Genomic DNA, 27973 nt, shown 5'->3' on the forward strand with positions numbered 1-27973 from the left:
ACCTGCTCTTTCTCCCAGGTTTTCTGTCTTTTCTTCACTGTCCTGTTACAATAAAAGCTAAAAATTAAGAAAAGAAGAAGAAAAAGTGGATTTAAACTCCTCTACGCTAAAAGAAAGCCAAATTTGCATATGGTTTTGTGGGGTATGAGGTAATACTTTTACTCATCCAGCCCACTTCAGATCAAACTAGGGGTTTATGTGGTCCATGAAATAAAAAGACTTTGTGTAATATGTAATTTGTTACTTAGCAGATTTTAAGGGGCCTGCATGCACTGCATGTGACTACTGAAACAATCTAGCTAATTTCTTCTGTTTATTTCCAGTCATTGCGGTACATCTGCTGGCTGACTAACATCATCCAACCGTGTCACTCTGCAGATGAAAGCGTCTTAGAGAGACTCATGCTTGTGACAGCATATCAGGGTGTACACATTAATGGCGTCCTGCTCGGCTGAGCTCTAATGTTAGTTAGCTGCACGCTTCCTTGGCTGGCAGCTGTAGTTCAGCAGAAAGAAAATCGTTTTCTACATTAAACTGCACGCAGCACACTTTCTTTGTGCTTTATTTTGAGTAACCACAGCAGTGTCTCTCTTCAAAGATGTCTTTGAGTAAAGGCAAGTGATGTGTGTTTCCATTATGTTAAGAGACATCTCTTTATCTTCTATCTGGGCAACTTACACCAAAGTATTCAAGTAAACTTAATTTTTGCGGGTATTTTCTCTTTAATTATGGAATCACTGTTAATTTACAAGACACACTGTAAAGGTGCATGTTTTTTTAATCTAATTTTATATATATATATATATATATATATATATATATATATATATATATATATATATATATATATATATATATATATATATATATATATATATATATATATATATATATATGATGAATTGTTATTATGAGTAACTTACTTCACGTGTCCTTCCACGCCCTCCCTCTGGTCAGGGCCACCCACACTCTTACCCGTTTCCAGTAAGACCCTAATGACACTTCTTCACCTTAGTGAAAACACAGGAACTGATCTCACTGCCTGACACGCACAGTCAGCTGTGCATTTTCTAATGAGTTTATATAACAAAACACAACTGAGGTATTTCCATGCGTGCACGACGGGAAACGAGCGCCGCTCAGTCTCTGTCCTGTGTGCGCACATGCCAGCCACACTGCCAGACATAGCAGTAAGCAGCAGGTGTGTGGCTCTATATGTGTGTGTGCGCGTGCCTGCCAGGCTCGTTTACAAAGCAAATTTTAGATGATACACACACCAGCTGTCTGTGGATGAAATCTTGAAGTGGACAAAAAAACTGACCTTAAATTCTAATGTAAAGTCATCCTCTCTGTGTCATCAAAGTGACATGCAAATATGACAGACCTGTATAGATGTGTAAGAGTGTTTGAATGCCTGCTAGCTTTCATATGACGCACATCCTGAGGCTCTTGCACAGTCATTTCTGTAGCTTGTGGTTGTAACTGTGAGTCTAAACTTCTCTTTTGCCCCCACAGTTCTTCAGTAAGTGTAGTCTATCATCTGTACTGTAAGCAAAACATCACAGAGGCCATACTGAATCTAGATATCAAACAAAGTAAATACACTACTTTTTGTTAATTAGACGTGGGCATGGTTATATATATTTTTGAAGTGGCACATTATTCAGATTATTAATAAAAATCAAAAGAATAAAAATTCCACTTAAATTCTCTTCCCACCAGTGATGGATTAATAGTATCAAAGTTAATTCTTATTGATTAACAGCGCCATCATTTGTGGGAACCTCCTCTGTGTTCTGAATACTCTCCTTACCTGTGATTATGTGTTAAGAGGGAACTTGCTGTTTAATTCAGCTCAGAGACTCTCCCAAATAATAACATAGAGATCGGCTCAGCAGCGATGGCTTCAGATAATGCGTTTAAAAAGTTCAGACCAGTAATTTTCTATTTCAGGACAAAGCTGTGAAGTATTTTTTTTTTATCCTCCGAGCTACATTTATCACATATCGGACCGAGGGATCTACTTGTGTAATTTTCTCTTTGAATAATGGAGTCTGTGAATGACTTTGAACTGAAAGAGACTAGAATTAATGGAAAGCGAACGAGCAGACTCAGGACTCCATAATCCCATCTTCGCACGGATCTGTGTTTTCAGTTGATTCTTCCATTTGGTCCTGATTGCTTTTTCAACAGGACCTGTGAGATAAGATGCATAAACAACAACAACAACAACAACAACAAAAAACCCCGAAAGATGAATCTCTTTCTAAAATTAGCTGCATGGATGTGCACAGGAAGATGAACATGTTATTCCAGTGTGCAGGAAGTCCACATTTCTCTTCCAGCAGGGCAAAGGAGGAAAAAAAAGTTCATAAGTGATATCGACCATATGCACCAGTTCAGTTCATATTCACTGCTGGGAGATCATAGAGAAGTGTAGAGCTGTGTATGTTAACACCATTACCACAGAATAATTTCTAATGATGAGGAATGCATCAAGAATCTAGAATGCATCAGCAAGACCACAAGGGTCAAAACATTTATAGTAGCAAGAAGAGGTGGTCAACCACATTATAACAGGGTGTTAGTGCAGATGGTTATCTTATTGAGTCTAGTCCCAAACAAAAACACATCTACACTCATGTTAAAAGAAAGATTTTGAAGGATTTTTTGCGGTGAGACATTAAATACTTCTGTAAGAAGGCAGGGGAACTATCAGCCAGGTGCTGCTAATTAAATCCACTTGATTAAGTGATCATCAGAGAGTATGAGCACCTCTATAAAAGCTCATGTTGTGGCAGTTTGCTGGTCTGGAGCATTCAGGTGTGTGTTACCACAATGCCACACTCTTCCCAGGAGTGGGCATCCCCGTAAATTCCCCCAAGCTCAGTCTCAAAAAAGTCCCAAGAGCTACATCTCGTGCTCTACAGGCCTCAGTTAGCATGTTAAATGTTAAAGGTCATGCCAGTACAGTATGGCTTGGAGAGTTGCCAGGAGAAATTATTTTCTCTCTAAAAAGAAAGTAGTAGCACAGCTTAGGTTTGCAAAGTTGCATCTGAAAAAACCGCAAGACCTCTGGAACAATGTCGTTTGAATGGAGAAGATGGAGAAGTGGAGAAGTCTGGCCATAATGGAGAAACACTTCATGTCTAAGGCTAGCACGGTGGTGGAGGGGTGATGGTTTGGGCTTGATTTGCAGCCACTGCACTTGGGCAGCTTGAATCACCATGAACTCTGTATAAAAGTGTTATAGAGTCAAACGTGAGGCCATCTGTTTGACAGCTGACGCTTGACCCCAAGTGAGTAACGCAACAGAACAATGATCTTTGCACACAAGCTGCACGGCTACTCGTCTGCAACAGAATGACAGAAAAAGGTAAGAATCAAGAGGTTGCAGTGGCTCAAATAAAATGATGTGGCGGGATTTTAAGATAGCTGTGGATAAATCAATGCACACAGACCTCAATGAACTGAAGCTACTGATAACATGGGCTTTGATCAGTAGTTGTTTATCAATGGTCATGAGAATTTGCATATTAATGATCAAGGAACTGACTTTATAGCCCATTGTTCATTCAGTGGCGCTAGTTTCAGTCATTGTGCAATGTACTGGTTTAAAGGTTGGGGAAACCTGCAGTCAGCTAAGACTGAAGAAGTCACTTGGGTGTAGGCTGCTCAATTAATCGAATTTTAATCACGATTACGATCTGGGCTTTCAACGATCATTAAAAATGACTGAGCCGATTATTAGCCCCTCCCTCATTTATCCGCGACACCTTAAAGGCCAGTCCGTGAAAATATTGTCGGCCGGTCCGTGGCGCAAAAAAGGTTGGAGACGCTGATTAAGAGGACCCGAGGGAAGCTCGGAAAGCTAAGCATAAGTTATTTGGAGAGGAGAGAGTGACTGCTGTTGGTTGAAAAGAGAGGTTAAAAAAAAAAAAACTTCAGTGGTGTTGCACACTATTTTATATTATTTTTTAAAGTCATTGAAGCCGGTCAGAGCAGCACACTCCGTTTTGTGTAACTATTTTTAAATCCCTGTAGAACCTGAACCGTGTAAGCTAGCGCAATAATTTTTTTTGCATATGAAACCGGAGGAGTTGTACTTACATCTGATGCCATCAGCTTGTCCTCGGTCACGGTTTCCTTCCACATATAGCTTTGCAAAAACTGCATAGAAAGCGCTTGCAGGAACAAAAACATAATATTCCAGAAACACGCTTTGCCGATCCATCAGCTGTTCGTAACACTTCCCACAGTGAATCAGACGTCAGCACGAACTATCACATGTCGGCCATTTCCTCCCCGAAACCGGAAGTGACGTCATTTTCGCGGAAATGTAGTTTTTTACTTGTAGGCCTTAAAAGCTTATACTGGTCATGTTTGACTTTTCTGAATAGTTTCTGGGATGCTTAGAACTCGAATTGCACTGCTGGAAATCGTTTATTTTGATGCACCTTCTGTTTTCTTTGCAAATTTGCATCATAGGATTGTTTTTTCGTTTTTCCTGCAGTATATAAAAATTGGTGTATCTCCAAAATAAAACTATGAAGACACTCAAAATAAATTTCCTGTTGTTGTAAACTATTTTTTGCAATTTTTTTGTATTTAAAGTTTTGAGGGATAAACCTCTTAAATTTCTCCAAGTAGAAATATATGTAAAAAAACAAAACCGATTTTCAATTTTTTTGTAGTTTATTGCAACTTTTTTGCAATTTATGTAGTTACTATGGACATAATGCATACATATTATTAAAATATGGGCTATAACAGTTGTATAGCAACTTGAAATGCTCCCACAAATGGCACTACAACATGTAAAAAAATAATATAAGCTCTGGCGGACTTGGTTCTATGGTAGGTCTTAAAGGGTTAAATAAATATCGTCAAATAATCGAGATCTCAATTTCAGTGAAAATAATCGTGATTATCATTTTTGCCATAATCGAGCAGCCCTACTTGGGTGAGTGACGAAACGTGACGAAACGTTTCTCGCACTGAACAGATGAACAGAATCAACCTTTCCTGGATGATTGAGCATGCATCAAGCCATGCAGAAAATGATTACTTCAAGTTGTCGCTGCTAAAGGTGATTAAATATGCTGAATCACGGGGTGTACTGTAGTTATTTTCAACCTTATAAGGTGGGAAAATACCTTTAAGACCAAAACTCCTCAGTCTAATTTGAAGAGCTTTCAGTCCTTTGTGAGTTTACAGATTGTAATTTCCTAATGAATTTTCATTCATGAGCTCTACAAATTATCAATCGGTTCACACAGCACGAAAAATACAGGGTGTTTGACAGGGGAACTCAGGGACTCTTTTTTTGTCCTGGGAAACTAGCAGGCGGGGTCATTCCCCCAGTTCATTATGTTTGCAAAGATGACCTCAGTATCACTAAAACAGACCTGGGCGTGATATAAAGCTAGATGTCATCCACGTAAAAAGATACCTTTTAACTTGCGTATCTTGTGGTGAAACCTTAGAAGGAGATGAGTCAGCCTGAAAGGTCCTCTGTGGTTAGCGCACACTGACATGTTGATAAAGTATACAAGCCTCCTGCAGCTAAGGCCTCTAAGGTCATATCTGCTGTGATGGCCAAACCATTTCATTATAAATACACAAATATAACTAGGGGTTGGTTTTCAGCGGCAGGTTCAGCTCATTTGGACATGTTATATTCATATTTATTGTAATTTGCAGTTGACAAAACAGACATACCTGGGGAAAAGTGCAAAGGTGGTTTTAAAACACTTACACTAAACACAGGTGAACTTTTAAATGCATAAATAATAATGTGAAATGTTTCTTTACTTGTAGTTGCCATAGTTTATCTCATCTACATCATGTTTATTAGGTTTTTCACTCACTTGACATGTCAGGATTGTTATACGTCTAAAAGTGCAACAGTCAGACAAGTTAATGTCACGTGTCTGCAGAATCTCTATTAGATTGAGATCTGGTGACTCTGGAGGCCATTTGAGTACAATGAACTCACTGGTTCAAAAAATCAGTTTGAGATGATCTGAGCTTTGTGACATGGTTTGTTAACCTGCTGCAAGCGGCCAACAGACGACGGGTACACTGCGGTCATAAAGGGATGGACAAAGTCTGCAACAATACTCAGGTAGGCTGTGGCATTTAAATTACACTCAGTTGGCACAAGGGGTCCAGGGTGTGCCAAGAAAATATCCTCCACACAATTGTACCACCGCCAGCAGCTTGAACTATTGATGGAAATGGATGGATCAATGCTTTCATGGTGCTTACTGCCAATTCTGACCCTCCCATCTTAATGTTGCAGATGGATACCTCGGTTGTACCAAGTGGTTACTTGGGTTATTTTGACTTCTTGTTGCCTTCCTATCAGCTTGAAGCAGCTCTGACCTCTGATATCAACAAGGCATGTTCACCCTGAGAACTGGATATTTTCCCTTTTTCAGACCATTGTAGAGATGGTTGTGTGAGAAAATCCCAGTAGATGACCAGTTCGAAACTATGAGTTTCTATGATGTGAGTGGCTGATTAGTTTTTTGTGTTAACAAACAGTCTAACAGGTTTAGCTAATTAAGTGGCTAGTTAGTGTAGCTGTCCTCTGTAAAACTCAAGTAATAACCATTTTTTTTAAATACACCATTAGTTTTATGAAATGAAGATTTTGTATGAATGGAAACATATGAATTCATCCAGCTGGCTATCATGTTAAAAGGTTAAAACTATCAATAGTTCATGAATAAACCATTTGAACGAATTCAAACATCTGACTGAATCATCCAAGTACGGACACTCACTTTTGATTAAAGTACATGCTCTTGATAATAATTCAAGTATCAGTCTGAATTCACTTTTTTTTCTCGTAACAACCCACTTTTTGACATTTTTACTTGAGTAAATGCCATGAGTAGCACTAATGGTTAGTCCCAACGGACATGGTTGGGTAAAGGATACTCCAGTCTTTGGCTCCTGAACAGAAAACAAAAAGGAGGCAGCGATTTATTTGCTATTCATCAAGGTAAACTAACCAACGTGTGATATAACAGGCTGTCTAATTATTCTCACACAATAGGCCGTGCACACGCAGCTCTTGTCTCTGTAATTAAATGCTGTTTTGAATGGTCTAACATTGTACCGTGGCAGATTTTTAATTAACTGCACAATTCATAGGCCATATACCGTACGTGTAGAATATTTAAATTGCCCTACATACTGTAAACGCTCGTTATTGCAGGAGCTAAAACATACAGTCTGAATAATATACCACAATTGTTTTAATGCTTGTAATTAATGAAATTATATTTAAATGTAACTGCTAAAAAAAAAATCTAAACAGATTGGAAGCTGAAGTGAAAGTGACATTCATACTTTCTTCTTAATAAAGAGCACAAGTAACACAGTTCAAATTTAAAAACAGATCCCCCCCATTCCTCACCTTAACGCCAGTCTCCAAGTGACAGATGAGACGCTACCAGATCTGCTATGCAAATCTGTTCTGTACTCATGCTTGGAGATGTTGGGTCATTTATTAAGAAATCATTTGCCAGTGTGAACTTCCTTTCAGTGCATATCCAGTACGTATTTAGAGTCTGCAGTTAAAATGTTCTCTTAAACTGGACCCATTATGCTCATTTCCAGCCCCACATTTGTATCAGTAGACCCCAGTATGGTAGCTTTGCATTATTCATAGTAGTCCTTATTCATCTTATACTGGGCCTCAGTTAATCCTCTGTATGAACCAAGATGTCTTACCTCTATTTTCTGTTCGCCCAGGCCAACTTTCTTCCAATTGGCTGTCAGTTGCAAACAGAAGGTCTAAATGATCATCTATGAATTTCCTCTTTCTTTAAAAAATACTTTCCCCTACAGATTCAAGAGCAGAAAAAAACTGCCTAAAATTGAGTTTTTAGAGTTGTTGTGTATGTACATAGATGTTTAATACGAGCACCCATAACTGTAACAGCGTGCAGAGTGCAATTGCTTTATTTTAATTACAGCACTGTATGTTCTTTATATTTTGGTTTCAAAAAGCCAGACTTTCTTGTATTTTTTTAAACTGGTCTTGAGAAATAGTTCTGCAGGATTTCTTAAGGTCTCCCAGAGTTTTTCATTGGACATTTGCTGATTTTTTACGCAAACTGAGTCCAGGGCTTCTACCTGACCATTTTCAAACATTTTTTTCCTTGTTTATTAAGCTACCTAATGCTGAACCATGAATCAGAAGCCGTGTTGTGTTTACACATGACAGAAAGCTTAGCAAAGACCAACCTTAAAATCAAATCTTTAGGCACTATGTCACAAATCACAAATCAAATCCAGTGCCTGGACTGGATTGAACTGGACTGTGCCTGCAGTGTGGGATCATCTTGATAGAGAACAGAACAAAAGGCAGCAAACATCCAAAGAAGATCTTTGAATGTCCTTTAAGAAGCCTGGAGAACTATTTCTGATGACTACTTAAAGAAATTACAAGAAAGCTGCTTAAGTGAGTTTAGCGTGTGTTGAAAAGGAAAGATGGTCACACCAAATATTGCATTTCAAGCTTGTTAGAACTGTACAAACTCTGTTTGGTTTATATAATGTATTTACATGTATATTTGCATATTTCAGTAAGTTCCTGCACCTGTTTCCAATTTCCCTGGCAAAATAAAAAGAAATGAGGAGTGTCTCAAAAGTTTTGCACAGTAATGGCTATTATTTGGAAATGTACTATTAGCATAATATTATTAAGACTACACGAGCTTTAATGGAAGTAAGTTATCTTAACTATAAATAAATTATATGAAAAGCACAATCTCTTTTTTTCCTTGCTGTGATGGAGCAGCTTGGCCCAAAACGCTGGCTAATACTCAACCAAAGTAGGCTACATGAGGTAACAGGGTACATGAGGTAACAGGGTACATGAGGCATATTTTTAGCTCCGATAGAAGAGAATTCAAGTGTAGTTAGTGATTATTGCGGTAGTTGTAAAGGAGGCTGAGCCGAGTTGAAAAGAGAAACAGCCGCTCCTGCAGCGAGGGAGACGCAGGGACCGAGATGGAGATGAGTGGGCTGCTGGAGGGCCGGCTCTCGTGCATTCCTTGCGCGTGTGTGTGGGCGCGTGGCTCAGGGTTCAGAGCTGTCGGCCCTCCTCTCTCTCTCTCTCTCTCCCTCCCTTCATCCCTCCCTGCTCCTCTTCTCCGACAGAGATAGGCAAAAGGCGGAGGAGGAGCAACGGAGCTCACAATCAGCAGAGGCAGGGTGTACGGCGGACCGTCGGTTTGTAAGCTGCTCCGGCAGAAGCACCGCGGAGGGAGTGAAGACATCAGCCTGCTCACGGTAAGCTAACTGACGCCGTCACCGCGGCAACAATTGTACTTCTCCGCGGTTAGCTCGATTAACGGTCACTCCGCCGGCAGACAGTGACGCTCCCCTCTCTCTTTTGATGCTATTATGTCACCTCCGTTTCCTCTTTGTATCACTTACTTAAAAAAAAAAATCACACCGACTCATCTACTTGGGTTGAACATTGTTTTGTAATTTGGCTCTCCTTTTTGACAGCGGCTAACACCGGTAATCTGACAAGCTAACTGCGCCCCGGGGCGCACCTATCATCCGCATTTCCCCCTGTAGCGACAGGGGGAAATGTTAGCGACACCGCGGATTGATAACCGCCGATAAAAGCCTCTTATTGTCAACTCAATATGCGTATTATTACTTTAGTAAAGAGGTCCGTTATGCTCTAACAAAGGAATATCCGCCACTTTATTAATATTTCTTATTTCCTCGTGTGTGTTTTTAAGTGTACAAATGTTAGTTTAAGTTGCCCCTCCTCTATAACATCCACATTATTCCTCCTGCTTTACATCCGCCATCCTTCCGATTCACGCTGACAGCACGGTGAAGTCCCGGAGCAGGAGGTCCACTCCCTGCCCCTGGTGTAAAAATAGCCCCGGTGTGTCAGCTTAATGCGACACACGCTCCCACCGGCTTTCTAGCTTCCAGGACCGAGAGAGAGAGAGAGCGAGCCGCAACCCGAAAGTAGACCGCACATGCCCTATCAAACACCGGCCCGTCCCGCTATATGGGTCAACAGGATGCTTCGAAGTTGTGCATGAAGATGCCACCTGTTTCTTGCAGCCTACTTTTTTTTTTTAATGTGTGTGTGTGTGTTTGTTTTAACCCTCTATCGCCAGCCCTTTCCTCCCTGATGAGCTGCATGTATGTGTGTTTGTATCTGCATGTATGCACAGTAGGTGTTTTCCTCGCCTTTCCTTCGACTTCAGCTGCAGACCAGTGCAGCTGTCGTACCCGCAAGATACTTAAGTGATAAGACTGCTGTGGCCGCCCAGGTGCTGTAACCTAAATCTCACATGTGTAGCCTAGTTTCCTATGCATCTCTCACTGTCTTAAAGTGGAGGGTGCAGCAGCAAGGAGATGAAGTAAAAACCTGCAAGCAAGCTGGAATGAATATATACTGTATGTCTAAACAAAAAAAAAGAGGCACCTTTATATTATGCAAGAGGGGGAACAAAAACAGCCCAATTAGGAGCTTGTGGGGGCAGAGGCTGTACACATTATGGATGAACAAAGCGGCGAGTTTGCCTCGAAATTTCTCAGTTATTGTTTTAACACCAGAGAGACTTGCTCTCTCATTTTCAGTCTGTCACTGAGCCATTTCCTAATGAGCTCCCGGGCTGAGGGAGAAAACATATGAAATCTTGTTTTAGATTCAGCTGCAGCCTTTAGAGACAAAACACAAGCAGCAGCAGCAGCTCCTGTGGCCAGAGGCAGCGAGGATTTTTATTTTTTATTTTATTTTTTGTAGGTTTTCTTGAGATGGAGAGATGCGAATGAATTCCTCGGAGGTGGTAAAATGTAAAGATAAATGTCTACAAGTGTAAAGAGCACACAAGCAATGATGTGGATCTCTGTGTTAAACGATGCATGGTAATTATAGCCCTGCTATTCAAAGGCAGATTTCTTTTCTCTCTTTCTCTCTTTCTCTTCATTGGCCTTAATTACAAACATGGCTGCGGCAGGCTTGAGGACTTAATATAACCCGCTTTAGCTGACAGTGGCCATCTAAAGTAGTTTCTGGACATTTTCCCCCTGGTCCGCCTGTGTCTCAGTGTGTATAAGCCAGGCAGCTTTTGGCTGGAGAAGAAAGGTGTCCTGGTGAGTAAGTGGCTCCGAGGTTGGAGGCTTCGGGGAGAGCAGCAGATGGATGATGATGTAGCGGGTACTGGCGCTCCCTGCCTCCCGCTGCCATCCGTCACACGCTAATGATCGTGTCACACCTTCTCCCCGGGCGGCCGGCCACTTTCTGCAGTGCTCAGCGCAAAAAAACCTGGTAGCTCCACTCAAATCCTCTCTTCACGGCCGTCGGCTGAAAAGCCCGGAGACAGACTGCACGGCGAGCCTCTCCCTCGTTAATTCTTCACTCTTCTCGCTCTCTCTCCATCGCCTCCCGTCACCCCTCTTCACCTTTAAAGTCTCCACAGACTGCTTCCTCATCTCTCTTCATCCCCTGCTTCCCGCACCTTCCATTCGTCTTGTTTTCCTTGCGCATATCCTTCCCCAGTCCCGCTCCGTCTTTCCATTTCTCCTCTCAACGGTTGAGGTATAACGCAGCTCAACAGCAGCTTGCTCCCTCTCATTTAATACTCAGTTTGTCTTTGATTGTATGTCGTTTACTGCTCGCCGCCCCTCCCCTCTCCGAGGTGCAAGGTCAGGGTCGGCCTCAGGCAGCGCTCATGAAACTGGTCTGTTTTGGTTGAAGGACAGTTCAGCAGCAACTGGCCAACATCACGCTGGGGAGTCTCTGAAATGATATCCGTTTGAGAGTGTGTGTGTGTCTCTGAAGTGCTTCTTCTTTCTTAGGATCACAACGCCAAGACAGAGAAGCGGCTTTTTTCCAGCTTTGTGTTAAGACATCAAAACTAATATCAGCAGATGGTCATATCAGTATGTTTGGAACTATAATCAATACTACACATCAGTACATTATGATTCACCTTCTTTAAGTAGTACGTAAAATGTTAGACCAACACACACGTTTAGTCTCCTGTGTGCCATACTGAGAATAATTCCCTTTCTTTTGCTGTCATGTACAGTGTTTCATTTCACTGGAGCATAAACACCACTTTGGTTGCACATGGACTGACAGATGATTTTTCTCTTCTCTTCTTTTTTTTTTTTTGAACAAAAAAGGCTGCCATCATCTCCAGTCGGGTGTTAAATAAGCATGCTGTGGGACTCTGCATCCTCTGAGCTCGTTATTCTGTCCCGGGTGTTACAGGAGTAAGTGTCCCCTTGAGCTGTGTCTTACAGCAGAATTCGGCCCTGTTGGGAAATGATGGAGGAATGCCACTGCCTCGTGCCCGTCTGTCTATCTCTTTGGTCTCAGCTATGTTCTCACCACTGGGATCAGAGACTCAGCTTGGTATTCTAGGAATATCAGAGCGGGCCAGATCGGGTGATACTCTCCACAGCTGCTGCTTCTAAGAAAAGCTCGCAGACATGCTCGAACGCAGACACGCGCACACACGTAAATACACACAGCAAATGCAGCATCCGAGCACTGGGCTGCGCGTTACCGTCACCGATACACGAGCGTGTTTACTGTAAAACGCTCGCTGGTGTTAGGCAGTGATTAACTGTGACGCCAGGAGAACATTTTGGAAGCAGAGACACACAAGCTCAGCTACTTGATCGTCTTGATGTCATTTCCAGCAGCTTTATGCTCCGAGTGTGTTCGTCAAATGTGTAGTGCAGTTTCTGCTGTTAAATGACCACTAACAGTTTTTTTCTCCTCCCCTCCTGTGTTATTTGAACTCTTCAGGCTATTTCCCCCTCTCCAGTAAAGTGCCGGCAGAGAGAGAGAAGAACAGTAGAGGAGGCGAGCAGAGGCGGAGACGATAATTGTGTTTCTGGCTGCCCTGTGGGAACATGGGATATATGACCTCATCATTCACCTGTGAGGCTCAACAGTAAACAACTCCACATAGGTAGAAAAAATGTGCCCCCACACACACAGACACACAAACAGAGACTCATGCAAATGCAGGCAAAATATCTTTAAATAGCAGTAAAATATACAAATGCAGACACCCACTTGGTAAACAGGCTCAGAGTGGAAGTTGTTTTTTTTTCTGTTTTAGAAGGATGACTGAAGCAGTTGTAGCAAGTACAGATGTCCTCCTAAAGCCCTCCGTTGTCACGTCATGTGACGTCGTCAGCTGCCCCTCCCCTACGTCATGCTTACCCCCATGCAATCAGAAGGAGGGCGTGGAGTGTCAGAGTGACTTTAAGAAGCTCGAGCAGCAGGTAAGCAACACTAAGCGTGGATCCACTGAAAATTATGCGTTCCCTCCACCGATGCCCGTTCACGCTGTTATAATAAATTGTATCCTTACTTGCAGAAACAGTGCAGCCAGGTTCAACCAAAGAAAAAAGTCAAGGTAAGCTAAAATAATTCTGCCTCACATTATTCATTCTTTCTAAAATATTGATTGCATTGGACTCTATGAATTCATAATATTGCTTGTGTGTGTGTGTCTGTGTGTGTTTCAGGCTAGACCAAAGTTAGTGCGTGCTGAAGCTGTCTGTGAGGACTGCCCACCATTTGAAGAAACCGAGGTAACACACGTACACACATAATCATCCACCTTCTCCTCATCACCATCACCACCACACTCAACTTATTCTTTCTTTCTTTTTCAGGCACCTCCAGACGCAAACATCTCATCGAGCTGCCATGACAACAGGAGAACTTCCTGTAAAGAGGAAGAGCAGGAGAAGAGCAGCACAGATCCAAAGAAACCTTCACTGTCCAAAGGTATGTGTGTGTTTTCTGAAATATCTCATAAAAGAAAGAAAAGAAGGAAGCAAATAAAATGTAATAAAATTGGACTCTGTGCCGCTATTTACATGTGGCTCTCCTGGGGTGTTTAATATTGCGGTGTAATTTCGGATTGTGTTTGTTGTCTTATAACACATCCTGCCTGTGCCCGTGTCGCTCTCAGAGTCCAGTGTGGAGTACACCGACTCCACCGGCATAGACCTGCACCAGTTTATCGTCGACACCCTCAACAGCAACCCCAGGGACCGCATGATGCTGCTTAAACTGGAGCAGGACATGATTGACTTCATCACCAGCAATAGGTGTGTGTGTGTCTGTGAAAGGACACCTTCACTGAGCTTTTAAAAAAAACAACTCACGTTTTAAAGATTAGGTGAATATGTTATGATAGCGCTGGAGTGTTAAAGTCTATTCTTTTCTCTTTCACTTTCACCTTCCCACTCGCTTTCCCTCTTCCTCTGTTATTCCCGTATCTCTCCTTTTGTTTTTCCCCTCTCTCAGTCCCTTTAAAAAATTCCCTCACATGTCATCCTACCACCGCATGCTGGTCCATCGGGTGGCGGCCTACTTTGGCATGGAGCACAATGTAGACCAGACAGGCAAATCTGTCATCATCAACCGGACCAGCAGCACACGCATGTAAGCAAGTACAATGTGCATTTCTCCTGTAGTGCGCTACTTTTCAGTGCAAACTTAACAGCAGTCCTAACTTCTTTTGTCAAAGACCCGAGGAGCGTTTTGTGGACAAGGTGCATAAGGACAAGACAGAGGAGATCCAGCAGTGGAAAATAATCCTAAAGAGAGACAACAGCTCAGATGACCAGGTCTGTCTGACCTCCTATATTGCAGCTCATTTGGGAAATTTCCATCCTAAGTGACTTTGATCCCATTGATGATTTCACCTGGCCTCTCTTTGCTTCCTCACAGCAGAGACGTCTCCACCCTTTCCAAGAGAGGCAAAGCAAGTCGGTGGAGGAGAGAGAGGAGGAGTACCAAAGAGCACGGGAGCGCATTTTCAACAAAGAGGTGAGAGAAAGAGAGCAAGGAGGACAAAACCGACACAGCGGCACGGGCACAGAAAGGATTTTCACTAATTTCTCTGCCATACTTTTACAGCCGTTCTGCACCCCAGAGAGCGCCCATGCAGAAACCAGGTAACCTTGCCTGCAGTGCAATTTTTCCATTTCAGCCTTTCAGCTTTTATATTTAGATGAGAACATTTATATATGTCTGTGTGTATGTGTGTGTGTGTGTGTGCAGGCATGTGGACGAGTACTATCCAGATGCTGAGGCCCGGAGGAAACTCTTCAGGTAGAGCTTCGTCGGCACAGATGCACAGTCATTTATCATCTTAATTTGGTCAGCCTGGCTGGCACACAGCTTCTCAGCAGAAACAGGAATAAGACCCAGATTTTATTTTCATGAGTTTGTGGGAATCAGGGTTTAGGAATCTTGGCACAAACGAAAGGTTTTAGAGATCATTTCAGTGGCTTTTTAATGGTGCACCTCTCATGGGGTAATAAGACGGTAGGATAATTCTGGATGTGCCTCACAGGGGGAGCCGTGACAGCTCAGGCTCCAGCTGGACAGGCAGCAGCAGGCAGAGCAGCACAGAGACTGACTGTCGCTATAGCAACGACCCCCGACCTTGGAGCAGCACAGAGTCAGATTCCTCCTACCAATGGACAAGTGCCGCCCAGAAGACCCGCCAACCTGCGAACAACGTCTGGGACGCACGAGGTGCAGGTGCGTCTTTTTTTTTTTTTTTTTTGTACTTCGTCTCAGCGTAACATTTAATGACTTTGTGACACTTCCTGTGTCACACGTTCAAGGTGTAAATTCACTCATCAAAGGGTGAGACGTGTCGGTTCATCCGCACCTGAGCGCTCGCGTTTGCATGCGCAGACATCGGCGCCATCGGCGCCATTGCCGCACTTGGGAAAAATCACTGTTTATAAATTAGTGGTTGCATCTAATTAGCGAAAAGCGGTGGAAGTTGTGGTGTGAACATTTTTAACTCCATGAGCGCTCGCACACCATAGCTGTAAATTTTCACACAACACCTCCAGCCTTCTTCACATCTTCAGGAAGAACAAAACGTCACTGAGACTGCGCCGAGGGGCCGCGCGCTATGTCTGTAGCACAGACAGGTGGGGTGTGGAAATGTGGTATCTGTTAAGTGGTGTTATAATAAAACTCCCTCCTCTCTTCTTTCGAACGCTCCCAGGCTCCATCTCTCTGTACAGACTGCCATCCACTTGTCCTCACTCGTCTCCTCCCATCATGGAGGAGCAGGCACCCAGCTACATTATTGAGAATGGGATCCCGCCGGGAAGCATTTTAGTGAACCCACATACTGGTAATTGACACGAACGGAGGCTCACACACACACACGCACACACACACACACACACACACACACACACACAGATATTATTTTAAAGAAGACAAGCACATTTTCATACCCAACCTTTGACCTCTCAGGGCAGCCTTTCCTCAACCCTGATGGAACCCCGGTTGTGTACAACCCTCCAGAGAATCAACAGCCAATCAGGAGCCAAACTCAGCTGCAGGGCTCCCCCCCTCAGCAGCCGCAGCAGCAGGTATCACACATACACACACAAACATGCACACACGCACAGCAAGATGTGCTTTACATGCAAGATACGGTCTAGCTGACACTCAAGCACATGCCACTGTTTGTGCCTTTATCTCTGTCTCCATATGTGTGTCTCTCTCAGGTGCTTCAGTACTCGTCTGTCTCTTACACAGCTCCGCAGATGTTACCTGTCACCCCCCCACAGCCATACTCTACAGTATGTATCGCAGCGCGGCACCTCCACTGCTGTGCGTTTGAAGTATTGTGCGCATTGACCTCCTTTCTTTTGACCTACAGATTGAAGAGCTCTCCTCACAGTTTGCTCATGTGAGCTGTCAGTCAGTGGGTGAAGCCCCACCCCTCTACCCTTCCAGTCAGGGTTACATCTATGCAGCACCTCCCCTTCATCCTCCTCCCCCTCCTCCCAACCCTGCCAACTACTGCCAGCCCTCACCTCAGGTAAGGATACACCAGCGCTTTATATCTCAGGTCTCTTCTTAGTTAAATACGGACATTTTAAAGGAATAATTGCAGACAATCATACACTGAATAAAGCTACTCTTATAAATGTCCTATAGGTGCCTGTGTATTATTACCCTACCTCAGCTCAGCATGGATGCAGGCCTGCCTCACCCACTCAGCAAGTCCACAGCCAAGCTGTTCAGCCAACAGGTACATTCTTCCTGTGTGCGTGTGAGTGAGAGAGAGAGAGAAAACAAGCTGTGGCAGTAGAGGAGGGGGCCGTTACACTGTCAGAGATGTAGTCTGAGGGTCTCACAGTGAACCGGTCTCTTTTCCTGCTGCTTCTATTCATCACAGTGACAAAGAGCGAGAAGACACAATTCAGTCCCGTCATCTGCGGCAATTTACGAAATAAATTATTGTATAAAGTTGGCAGGAAATTTAAATGACTCCATCAGCCAGACTGAGTGAAGGATGGAGAACATGCAAGTGTAATTTCCCAAGCAGCACCAAGTGAAATAACCTGCATCCCACCAAATTTACCACAGATAAAACTGAGGAACAAATTATATATTATTTTTAATTTGCTCTTCTCAAAAAGAGAAAACAAAATAATGAATGAGTGTCAAATAGAGGATATAGCTCCACTCACTATAATAAAACTCGTTTTCCATGAAAGTCATATTCAATCAGCTTAATTTCTTTATAATGACCACATTCTGAGAACCACTGATCTACACATTCAAGACTAATTATGTTCTATGTGTATTTTTATGGTTTCTTAAAGCAGTATTGAAGCCTCAAACCAGATCTTGCATCTCCTCTGACGTGTTCTTAAATATTTATAATGGTCTTATATGGTTAATTTCTTTCATTAATCCCAGTATCATATAATTAATAATGTTCTTTTTTATATATGTGTGTGTGTCTCTAGGAGGTTATGCCCCTGCTGTGAGGGTGCAGCAGTCTTCCCACACCCAGCCCCAGGCTGTTCTGGGCACCTACTCACCGGTTGCCTCCCATCAGTGTAGCATGGTTCAGGTAAACACCAGAAAGGTCTCATTGGGCATCAGTCTGAAGCTGCTTGAGCCCAGAGAAGAAACCCTCTCACTAAATGCTTCTTGTAGCTGTTCCCAGCACCAACTTTGCTTCTTTCTCTCCCTGTCTCTCTGCAGGGAGGCGTTCCGGTGTCGTTTCCCCAAAGTAAAGCTGTGACCGGGGTAGGTGGGGAGACTGGTTACTGCTGCGTGGTGCCCCAGCCCTCCCACCTCAGCGGCTGCCAACCTTCTACCTGCGCTAACCTCAGCACGCCTGCCTGGAGTGCACAGTACTGATCGAGCACTGATACATTAGTCAATGCGTGAACTCGCTCGCACGCACACATGGTTAACACATAAACATCTTTTTTCACACAACCTCCTGCCCCCCTTTCCTGCTAATGCCCCCTGGATATGCTGTATGCACACATGCACTCACAGAGATAAATGTTCCACTGTACCAAAGCTTAAAAGTATATATAAGAGCTGCTGTATTGAATGCATAATTTATATACACAAATGGAGTTTTATATTGATATTAAATTATATATATTGTGTTTTAAGCAAATGCACTGTGTGAAGAGAATAAAGTGCTGTGGCTGGACTGATGAGGTCACATTTCTATATCATCCTGACTCTGTTTCCTCTGAACTCGATGATGATGATGATGATGGTGGTCATGATGATGATCATGCTAATGGCATTAGATGGAGCTGAGATGAGACAAGACACCAGGAAATAAAGCTCAGCGTAGGAGGACAGCCAAACGTACCACACACCCAGACATAAACAGTCTTGATCAGTGCGCTGTGGAAAAGTCCAGAGTTTAGAAATAAGAGACTGATGGCAAGCAAGTAAAGGATTTACATAAAGCATATTGATTGGTATGATCAATCAGGATATTGGCTTTTAGATCAAAAGGGCATTGGTGTTACTAGGAGACTAAAATGATCATGCAGTAAAAGAAGAGCAGCTTACAATGCACAAATTATACCATTTTTCACACTATTAAGCAAATGAAGGATCCCCAAGGTAAGACTTAGGCGCCCCCTCCTGTTTAAATACCCTCATTACACATCTTCAACAGTAAATTCTGTCTATTCAGGCCTTACAACAGCTGACTTACTCTTAGAAACCTGTGCAATAAAAAAAAGAGAATAGTGTTCATTTTTACCTTAATCACAGAAGACAAATGTTATCATTTCAGAATGTGGGAAAACAGCAAAATTATTAAAAACAAATACAGATTGTTAATTAAGTAATAAAACGGACAACTACTTATTTCAGCTTTGTAAATAATCGCAGCAAGAGCCCCTCCACTCTATTCAAGTGTCCCAGTAAATCAGTGGCACAGCAGCAGTGCCCTGAATGTGAAGCAGCTAAATGGGATTCAGCTGTCGTTTATTATTTTTACACCCGTGCTTTTCCTGCAGCATCAAGTCAAATAAACAAATCAGAACCCAACTAATTACAGCCCAGAAATCAAACTAGTTTTCACAGACACACAGCACTCCTCTCTTTTTAAGTCTTCAGACAGCTAACATCTCGCTGTGATGTAGCCACTTGCATGCAGGCAATAACTGCCAATGTGTTATTGTTCAGGAGCTGAACAAGCCATTTTGTACTCAAAGTTATTCATATCTCCCCCCCCCCCCTTTCAAATTCAATGAAACATATCCATCATCCACACCGGGCCTTAAAATTAAATTTAGCTTTCATCTCTGCGGTGCTGAATGCATAATTTATACGGGCTGACGCCTTCGCCGAGCCGGGCCTATTTTTTTGCCCCCAACATTCAGACACGCAGAAGCAGGTTCCATGATCTTTAATAAAAGGCACATGTACAGCCATAGTGAGATGAGTGAGTCCACTGGCATAGAGACAAAGCATTAAAACACAGAAATACAGGAAGTAGAGGTCAGGAGGAGAGAGATCTATCTGCTTTACAGTAGAATCTACTTAAGTAACGTTGCTTCGCTTTCCTTCAAGTAAGTCTAACACTAATATGTCACCCTTGTTAGGTAAAACACCACCTCTCTACACACACACACACACAAACACGCACACACACGCACACCATCCATCACCACCTGAAGTCTGACCTTCAGAAAAAGCCTCTTGAGACGGCTGCTGATCTCTGAGCAGATGAATGAAGCAGTCCTGATCGCCCTGAGACTCTCTGAGGCTAACCCTGCTGCACAGATTTGGGGTGCGAGGGGGGGGATCGGGTGTAGAGACAACAGGAACTCACTCATGCTCCTGCTGAATCCCAGCACACACTTATACACTGTTCCTAGAAGTTCCTATGTGTCAGTCAGTTTGTGGTAATTTATTTAAACCCAGTGTGATCTAGTTAAAAAGCAAAGGTTCACCTGATTTATAACACAAACACACAAAAATAACAAAAACAACAAGTTAACACAAAAAAACCCTCCAGAAATGCACAATGAGAACTACACTGATCCTGTGATAATCCATCTACTAGATGACATTTCCTTTTAGAGATGCAAATAACAAATAAAGACGATAATTGACCAAAAATTAACTGACACACTGTGAACCCCTAGGGGACTTTCTTTTTTTGGGGGGGGGGGGCTTTGAAGGTCTTGTGGTGGTCCTGCCTTGCTAGTAATGTCCTCTAAGCTTATACTGCTCACCTGGAGACACGTTTGCAAATAATCTCACAGTTTGGATCTGTCTACACTCACTCACTCATGTATGCACTACACAGGTGGCCGTTCACACGCTAAAACCCAACTAAAGAAAGAAAAAGTTCAGGGGTACTTAAATACTCGGGGTTAAGAGAAAATTAAAATGGTATTAGTGTTGAAGGTTAAATATAACCCCCAGCTGCAGGAATAAGTCGAAGAACTAAAACACATGCACGCAGCCAGGCCGTCTCTCCTCTTGATGAAATGCAGACCGGGGGGGTGGTGGAGGTGGGATGATGAGCTTCGCGGGGAAACTCAGGCGTACAGTGTGTAGAGGGAGGAGAAAAGACAACACAGACTAACACACACACACTCCTTCACGTGCTCCAGCTCAGCAGAGTCGGTCGCTCTGTTTTCACATTATCACGCGTCTTTGGGACACCTGAACAGGTGAGCAGAGTTGCGGCTGTGCTCCGGGGTCCCTGCCACACAACTCTGTTTCCCTCTCACCCATGCACACACAACAGCCACACCTGTTTCGGTTGGTGTGTGTGCTACCTTTGGCTGTGGGTGTCAGGAACTGAAAGGTCATTCACGAACCACAGGTACACACCAACATTTGGGAACTTCCCCCCGCCCCCTCCCGCTCCTCCACTGCTGCCGACATTCCCACCCGTGCCTTCGCAGGCTCCACCCCCGCCATCACAATCTCATATCAATGCCCACCCATCTCTATAGCAACTCACAGCTTTCTCGGGCAAGGGGTCTCACTATCTTTTAAAAGCAAAAGGAGGTATGTGTAATTAGTGGTGTGTGTGTGTGTGTGTGTGTGTGTGTGTGTGTGTGTGTGTGTGTGTGTGTGTGTGTGTGTGTGTGTGTGTGTGTGTGTGTGTAGAAGCGTGTACCCTGTGTGAAGGTGTGTGTTCATGTATTTGTTTTTGTGTTAAGAGGTATCAATGGTTCTGCGGTGTCTCTCTTTAATCATCACATCCTCTCTCTGACCCCTCACCCCCACCCCACCCCTGCTCCATCTTCCTCCTCCTTCTCTCGCTCCTCTTTATTTTTGGACTTGGAAGATGAACAGGCGCAGGTTGATGTTTTTGGCAGCCAGCAGTTTGTTGCACTCCACCGAGTCGGAGATGGGCAGCGGGACGTAGTCGGTCTCGTTGGTGTCGTTGCTGAAGGAGTGGTGGTGGATAACCGGCTTGATCCACACATCGTCGTAGGGGCCCTTCAATAGCAGGAAGGAGCACTCCAGGACCGAGTTTACCTGTGGAGACACATCCAGGTTAGAGCAGGGGGCCGGCTCCAGCTCGTGAGCTCAAATTTTACAGTGAAAACTCATCTGAAAATCTCTGAACTTTGATCAGTCGGTTGGCGAGAATAAGCAACTTCAAAGTATCGCTGACATACACATTTATCATCAGAAATGCCCATGGGCTCTTCTATTACCTCAAATTTTCTTCTCCATAACTGAATTCCTCGCCCTCATAATGCAATAACTGGTGGTGATTTTAGATATTGCTGCTTTTTTCACAAAAAAGAGAAAATGTAAAAAAATGACACATAAAAACACTCTTGGTCTGTTCAGGCATGTCTCACTGTAACTGTAAAGGCAGCCATAATGCTGTGAAAATGTGCACATGTGTGGGGAGAAGCCATTTTTTAAGCCTTATTTTATGAGACTGTATGCATGCAATCCCAGTGACCACTGACACTGAAGTTACCGCAGCTTCTCTGTGCATTTAGACAGGGGTCTTGGGGTTGTTAACCTGCCTTATTTCTAACCTTTTGGTTAGTCTCTTCTAACCAAAAGTCTTTTAAAACTAAATAAATGTAGACTTCCCTTGAAGTTTTAAATAACAATCATTGTGTGTACAACCAATCTGCCTAAACCCGTAACGCTCTTTTCTTGGCTCTCATCTTTCAGAAACCATTTGAATTTTCTATGCAGCCCAAAATGGTTGACGAGTTTCAGTAATGTGAAGCGCACATGGTAACGTCTGTGTTCAAACAGAAGTACCTTGAGAATACTCTAATCTACCATGATAAACCAAATATCCCCTTAGCCTCTTCTTCTCTTCTTTCCAAAACTGTTTGAAATTTGTCTCTTGCACAAATGGTACAAGAGTCACGTTAGAGTCATGGTAACAGAGTTGATTATCTGTCTGTAAAGTCAGTTCCAGGACCTTAAGTGTCTCCAAACCTCTCCATTCAAACCACATCAGGCGAAGAGTGAAATCCAGCAAGCGTGAAGAAACCTAAAAATAAAGTAAGTGGGTAGCGAGTGTACCTTGCTCTTGAGGATGAGCTGGAAGGAGAGGGTGCGCTTGCAGGAGAGGTTGGGGTTGCGCTCGGAGTCGTTCACGCGGGCCTTCAGCACCCACGTCTGGTTGAGGACAGTGAAGCGCGGCGTTTCATAGTACAGACGAGTGATGAAGTCATCAGTGCGGTACGGCCTGAACTGCACCTCTGGGTGGATACACAAATGCAGCATGAATTAGAAAGGAGGAGAAAGGCTGTGATGAGGACAAAAACTGAATTACAGGCACAGATATCACCAAACAATTTTATCCTCTTTTTTATTTTTATTTATTTATTTATTTGGGGGGGGGGGGTTACCTGTAAACCCAATCTTCTCGTAACACAGCAGGCTGAAGATGCTGTTGTACAGCTGCATGTCTCTGCGGTGGCTCTGGTCCATCTCTCCCAGTATTCCCATGAGTTCTGTTCCAGTCTTCGTGGGGTGTGAGCACTCACTCTCGTGTGCTGGTAGCTCATGAAAAGGACCCTGCCACGGGCAGCCGATCCTCTTGTACTTACACTGTGTCACCCTGGCAAGATAATGGTGGGGAAACAGCTGAGCGCAAAGGAAGCAAAGGCGTGGGTGTACATAAACGACATCCTTTCCACAGGTCCTTTGTGATAAATGCGTGACACGTGTAGTGATTGGACGTTACAGTCACCAAAGGTATTAATTAATGTGCGCTGGGAACTAAAGAAAATTAATGCTGCACTAAAGATGAGACCCAACCACAAGGAATAAATGCATGTATTCATATTAGCTACATCCTTTATAGCGGTGCTTTTCAGCGAGAACATGTTGACGCGCGCTATTAGTAATGTGAAAGGTACTAGTTAGTCTCTGCAACGAGGCACGCCTAATTGAAGCCATGCTTACATAAGTCAACCTTCTGACTGGAAAGTTTTGGCCTACGCGGACATTTAAAAAGGATTCCCAACAAAAACACCTGTAATCATGCACTGTAATTATGCCGTATTAAACTTCATATCTTAATGAGCAAACGGCCCCGAGGGTACGAGCCAACGTCAGCGCCTCCTCGCGGGAGACCGCCGTCATTTTCTGTGTGACCCGACCAGGGGAAAGAAAAAAAAACAACAAAAAAATAACACCTGGCGAAACGGCAGTCGTCATAGCAACACTCGCACAGATACCAGTATTCTAAGCAGGGTCACCTATCGCTATAGCAACAACCCCATAGGACTTCATAAGGAGCCATGAGTATCACATACAAGATAATGTGCAGTCTGTAATCATGTTAGTGGTTTTTCTCCTCTGGAGTAGCTGCTTCACCACATTAACCCCGTGTGATCCTGCAGCGCGTCAACACACACACACACACACACACTATCATGCTACTGTCACATGTCCGTATGTTTACTCTCCTGAGCCCACTTCATTTGATGCTTTTGGGGCCTTTTGTAAGAAAAGTGGCTGGAACTCATTTCTCACTTTCTCTGGCTACAAGTGCTGCAAAACTTGGAAAAACTGTCATTCTGTGTGTGTGTGTGTGTGTGTGTGTGTGTGTGTGTGTGTGTGTGTGTGTGTGTGTGTGTGTGTGTACCTGTCTTGGCACTCCTCTTTCTGGTGTCTCTCTAAGCTGGAGCGGGGGAACTGTTTTAGGCAGAAGGTACAGTCTGTCGGCAGCTCACTGACAGCCTTCTCCACCGCGAGGTTCCTGCAGCACAGGTTCTTGCTGATCTCACACCTACACAAACAGGGAGAAAAAGCATAAATCACACCTCAGGGCAGGGGTATATTTAAGATTTGAGGTATGTAGAATATACTGACGCAAAGTAAAGCCAAGAGCCACTGAGTACTATGTCTTTTGTTGCCAAGCGTACTATAAGGCTGAGTAAAACTAATTAAGGTGTTTTTGTGTTTGTGCAAAAATTCAGATGTCAGACAAACATGCTTCAATAAACCTAATTAAAAATTCAACCGTGAGAATGTTTCTCTTATAAGAGGCCCAGTGCTAACAAGCAAAAGATGAAATATAAAATATTAAGCAGCAAATGTCGCTGGTTATAGTTTTGTTTAGCATGCTTTCTAAACATTTGGATCTACTCCAGCAGCTTCTTCTCACTATAATGACTGTAGATCCATAATAGCTGGGTACACAGGTGGCACTAAACTTTGTATGAACATTGTCACACATACAGCGATTATTAACATCTATATGTTTTCTTTTTTTAAATATTATAAATCCAAATTCTTTTGATCCTCATATATATTATATGTTTGTTTGATCATCTCCCTGCGAATGCGACGTTACATACCCCTTTGCGTTTCTTTCACGAGTCACGTTTAATTTATGTCACCCTTAAGCTTAACTTACCGGTCCCCAAAATCGGGATCCACACTGGCATTTTATTTGCTGGTTTACCTGCAGTTGGGACATGTGGCCTGTTCCTCCTTCAGACGGGAATCAGCCAGAAGGTGGATAAAACAGCCAGCGCACATCAGGTGTCCATTGGTACACTAGTAGGACAAAAACAAGATGCTGACGGGTCAATCAGAAGGTCTGAGGAAAGTGATAAATTATCTTGTGATGTTGTTAAACAGGAAGAAACCTAGAGAATAAATATTGACTTAAATGTGTCAAATATTAATGAAATAACAGATCATATGTTACATGGGTTTATTTAAATAATAAACTGGAACAACTTATAAATATGAAAGAGTGGTCAGTTTAATTTATATTCATATTACAACAAATAATTTAGTGTAAAACCATTCAACACGTTTGCTTAAATGTTTGGTTATTTATAATTTTGGTTAAGTTGTAATACTGAATTGGCTATATCTGCTGAACAGGCTGTCTGCCTCTTTCTGTGAAATATCTGACAGATTATAACTCAAAGAAGAAACTATACTTCTTTTTACATAAATGATGTCATTTTCTGTGTGAAACTGGGCTTAACAAACCTAGCACAATATATCTGGATGCATGTGCAGAATATTATGTATTGAAAGAACATAGCGTTGTGTTTATATTACCGATAAATGTTAAAGATTAACACTGTGTAGTCAGGCATGTAAATGCAGATGACTACCTGGACAATGATTGACTTAGCAAATGTGCTCCTTTGACATTGACAAGAGAAGTTTGGGGTTATTATGTAGAAAGCTGGGGTAAAGATCAAGGAAAGGACAAAAGATTATTCCGATTTAGGTTTTGGGAGTCTTATGAGGGGTTGGGGATGTAGTTTTTCTGTTTCTCTCTTTCTCTCTCTGAGGATAATTCACAGTATTATGTTATAAACTTGAGCCAGTACAGCTGACCACCTGGCCTGGTTGTGTCTGGTCTCTTGGCCTCATGGCTCAATCTGCTGTTGACACTTGGGGCCTTTGTCGGATCCAGTATCACTAAAAATAAATGGAGCTGGCCAACACATTCAACAGGTTGACAGTGGGGGTTGAGGGCTGGGGACACATGGGCAACTTCTATTATGAGGTTGAGCTGGTGTGCTGATGTTTGTTTGGGGTTGTGGGGTGGGTGGAGGGGGCCAGATTTGTGATTGACAACATGTTTACCTGGTATACAGACGCCTTGGGCAAGTCTAGGCACACGGTGCAGCACAGCACTGAGTACAGTCTCTCCTCCAGCTTCCCTGCCTCTCCCTCGGGTAATTTCACCCTCTTCTTGGGTGGCTCGTCTGGGTTTGGCTCGGGCCCTTCTCGACGTATCGCGACCTCCTCTTGCATGGCTGCGACCCCAGCGACAGCCTCCACAGCTACCCCCACGGCCCCGACCCCTAGGCCGGCCGAGGAGGAGCCAGGGGCGGCCGCAACGCCTACGTCTCGCTCTTCCAGTGAAGACATGACGGTGGCTTTCTTGAAAAGCCTGTTATGTACCTGCCGCGACCAGGCTGAGCCCGAAATACCTGCAGGTTAGCTCGGGGTTAGCTTACCACCTGTCAAGCTAACGGTCAGCTGACAGCAAGCTAACGTGAGCTATGCTAGCGCTTCGGCAGTCAGGAAGGAATGCAGGCCAACTTATTGTTAACGCGACCCTACATTCACAAACTTGTATCTTAACACGCCAATTAATGAATAATAACGACAGCATGTGCACAATGTAATCACGACTATCTGATAAATTAAATGTCGACTTTTTTGGGGGAGGGGGGTGACTTACAGTTAGGCTAGCAGACTATGCGGCTAGCTACGTTGACAAAAACACAGCAGTCCTCTCCCTCTGCCCAGGCAGAACAAAAACAACCCGGGCTCTCTCAGCTGTTGGTGCCCTCTCTCGACGCCGTTACTCGCAATGACAGCGGCTTACAACACCAGCGGGCCCGGCTCGGCTGCTCCCTGCGTCCCTGCTCCGGTACCGGCTGACTGTCCGCGGGACTCGCGGGACGTGTCGGTGATTAAAGCTGCTGCTGGAGACAGTTCCGTTGGGACTTGTCTCTCTAGCTACACAGCCATCTTTGTTTTTTTGGGGGGGTTTTTTCTCCTGTCCGTCTCCCCCCGACTTCACCCCACACAGCCTTTTACGACTCCAGGTCAATTTCGTTAATACTCAGACAGGTTCTCGATTTAGATTACTAGCAGAGACGCAGATATGAAAGTAAATATTTGTCTGTCTCTGCCAGGGCCTCTTATGCGCCAGTAACTACTATAGCACAGCCGTGAATGGGCTGACAGCGGAATGTTTTGTTGTGGCAGATGACTTGGGGTATTTAAAGAGTTTTTAAAGGCGCATGCGTAGTGTGCACCTGTGGGTCAGCGTATGGCAGGGCTTGAAAGGTGACTAAAACCTGATATGCGACGAAATTAGGGTACTACACCAAAGCACACATGCTCTATATAATTTAAACTGTATATATTATAACACCGTGATAACATATTTACTAATAAGACTGCTGTGTAACAAACAAATAAATATAACTTTTATCAAAACCTTTTGACTAAAATAACCTCGTTTCCGGTACTCTGGTACGCCGACTCGATGTTTATATCCCTGCTGCAATCTATCAAACCGGGTTCATCTGATGTTGCTTATTAAGGATACATAAATTATTCAGCCCTAAACATGTAGTGCTCGAATAACTACCACTACGAAGCCATAAGCATTTA

The 27973-nt window shown here is 43.4% G+C and overlaps 2 protein-coding genes across 7 annotated transcripts; one reads left to right on the forward strand and one right to left on the reverse strand.

Moving 5' to 3' along the window:
- The first annotated feature begins 9121 nt into the window (after positions 1 to 9121).
- Positions 9122 to 18564, forward strand: arpp21 (cAMP-regulated phosphoprotein, 21). 4 transcript variants are annotated; one of them, XM_085395517.1, is made up of 20 exons: positions 9130 to 9312; positions 12818 to 12983; positions 13137 to 13302; positions 13398 to 13436; positions 13549 to 13614; positions 13699 to 13813; positions 14001 to 14139; positions 14339 to 14476; positions 14562 to 14661; positions 14768 to 14863; positions 14954 to 14991; positions 15098 to 15148; positions 15393 to 15583; positions 16065 to 16196; positions 16322 to 16440; positions 16579 to 16653; positions 16734 to 16895; positions 17015 to 17108; positions 17833 to 17939; positions 18074 to 18564. In XM_085395517.1, exons 3-20 carry the CDS (start codon positions 13141 to 13143, stop codon positions 18230 to 18232), a joined length of 1983 nt encoding a protein of 660 aa, XP_085251643.1. In that variant the 5' UTR covers positions 9130 to 9312; positions 12818 to 12983; positions 13137 to 13140; the 3' UTR covers positions 18233 to 18564. The 4 variants fall into 4 exon arrangements, with proteins under 4 accessions (XP_085251641.1, XP_085251640.1, XP_085251643.1 ...); XM_085395516.1 differs by having other exon boundaries at positions 9131 to 9312; positions 14765 to 14863; XM_085395515.1 differs by having other exon boundaries at positions 9122 to 9312; positions 12818 to 12952; positions 14768 to 14991.
- Positions 18565 to 21395: 2831 nt separating this feature from the next.
- zftraf1 (zinc finger TRAF-type and ring finger containing 1) lies at positions 21396 to 27572 on the reverse strand. Of its 3 annotated transcripts, none has more exons than XM_085395521.1 (7): positions 27030 to 27572; positions 26426 to 26760; positions 25275 to 25369; positions 24453 to 24596; positions 23209 to 23420; positions 22880 to 23058; positions 21396 to 21856 (listed from the first exon to the last, which is right to left on the reverse strand). In XM_085395521.1, the coding sequence occupies exons 2-7, from the start codon at positions 26711 to 26713 to the stop codon at positions 21644 to 21646; spliced, it is 1131 nt and encodes a 376-aa protein (XP_085251647.1). In that variant the 5' UTR covers positions 26714 to 26760; positions 27030 to 27572; the 3' UTR covers positions 21396 to 21643. The 3 variants fall into 3 exon arrangements, with proteins under 3 accessions (XP_085251647.1, XP_085251646.1, XP_085251644.1); XM_085395520.1 differs by having other exon boundaries at positions 26426 to 26775; XM_085395518.1 differs by having other exon boundaries at positions 26426 to 27571.
- Between the last annotated feature and the right edge of the window lie 401 nt (positions 27573 to 27973).

The sequence above is a fragment of the Rhamphochromis longiceps genome, linkage group LG22 (genome assembly GCF_057381845.1).
Source record: "Rhamphochromis longiceps isolate RC_006_pf linkage group LG22, R_longiceps_female_GT1.1, whole genome shotgun sequence".
NCBI classification, from domain to species: Eukaryota; Metazoa; Chordata; class Actinopteri; order Cichliformes; family Cichlidae; genus Rhamphochromis; species Rhamphochromis longiceps.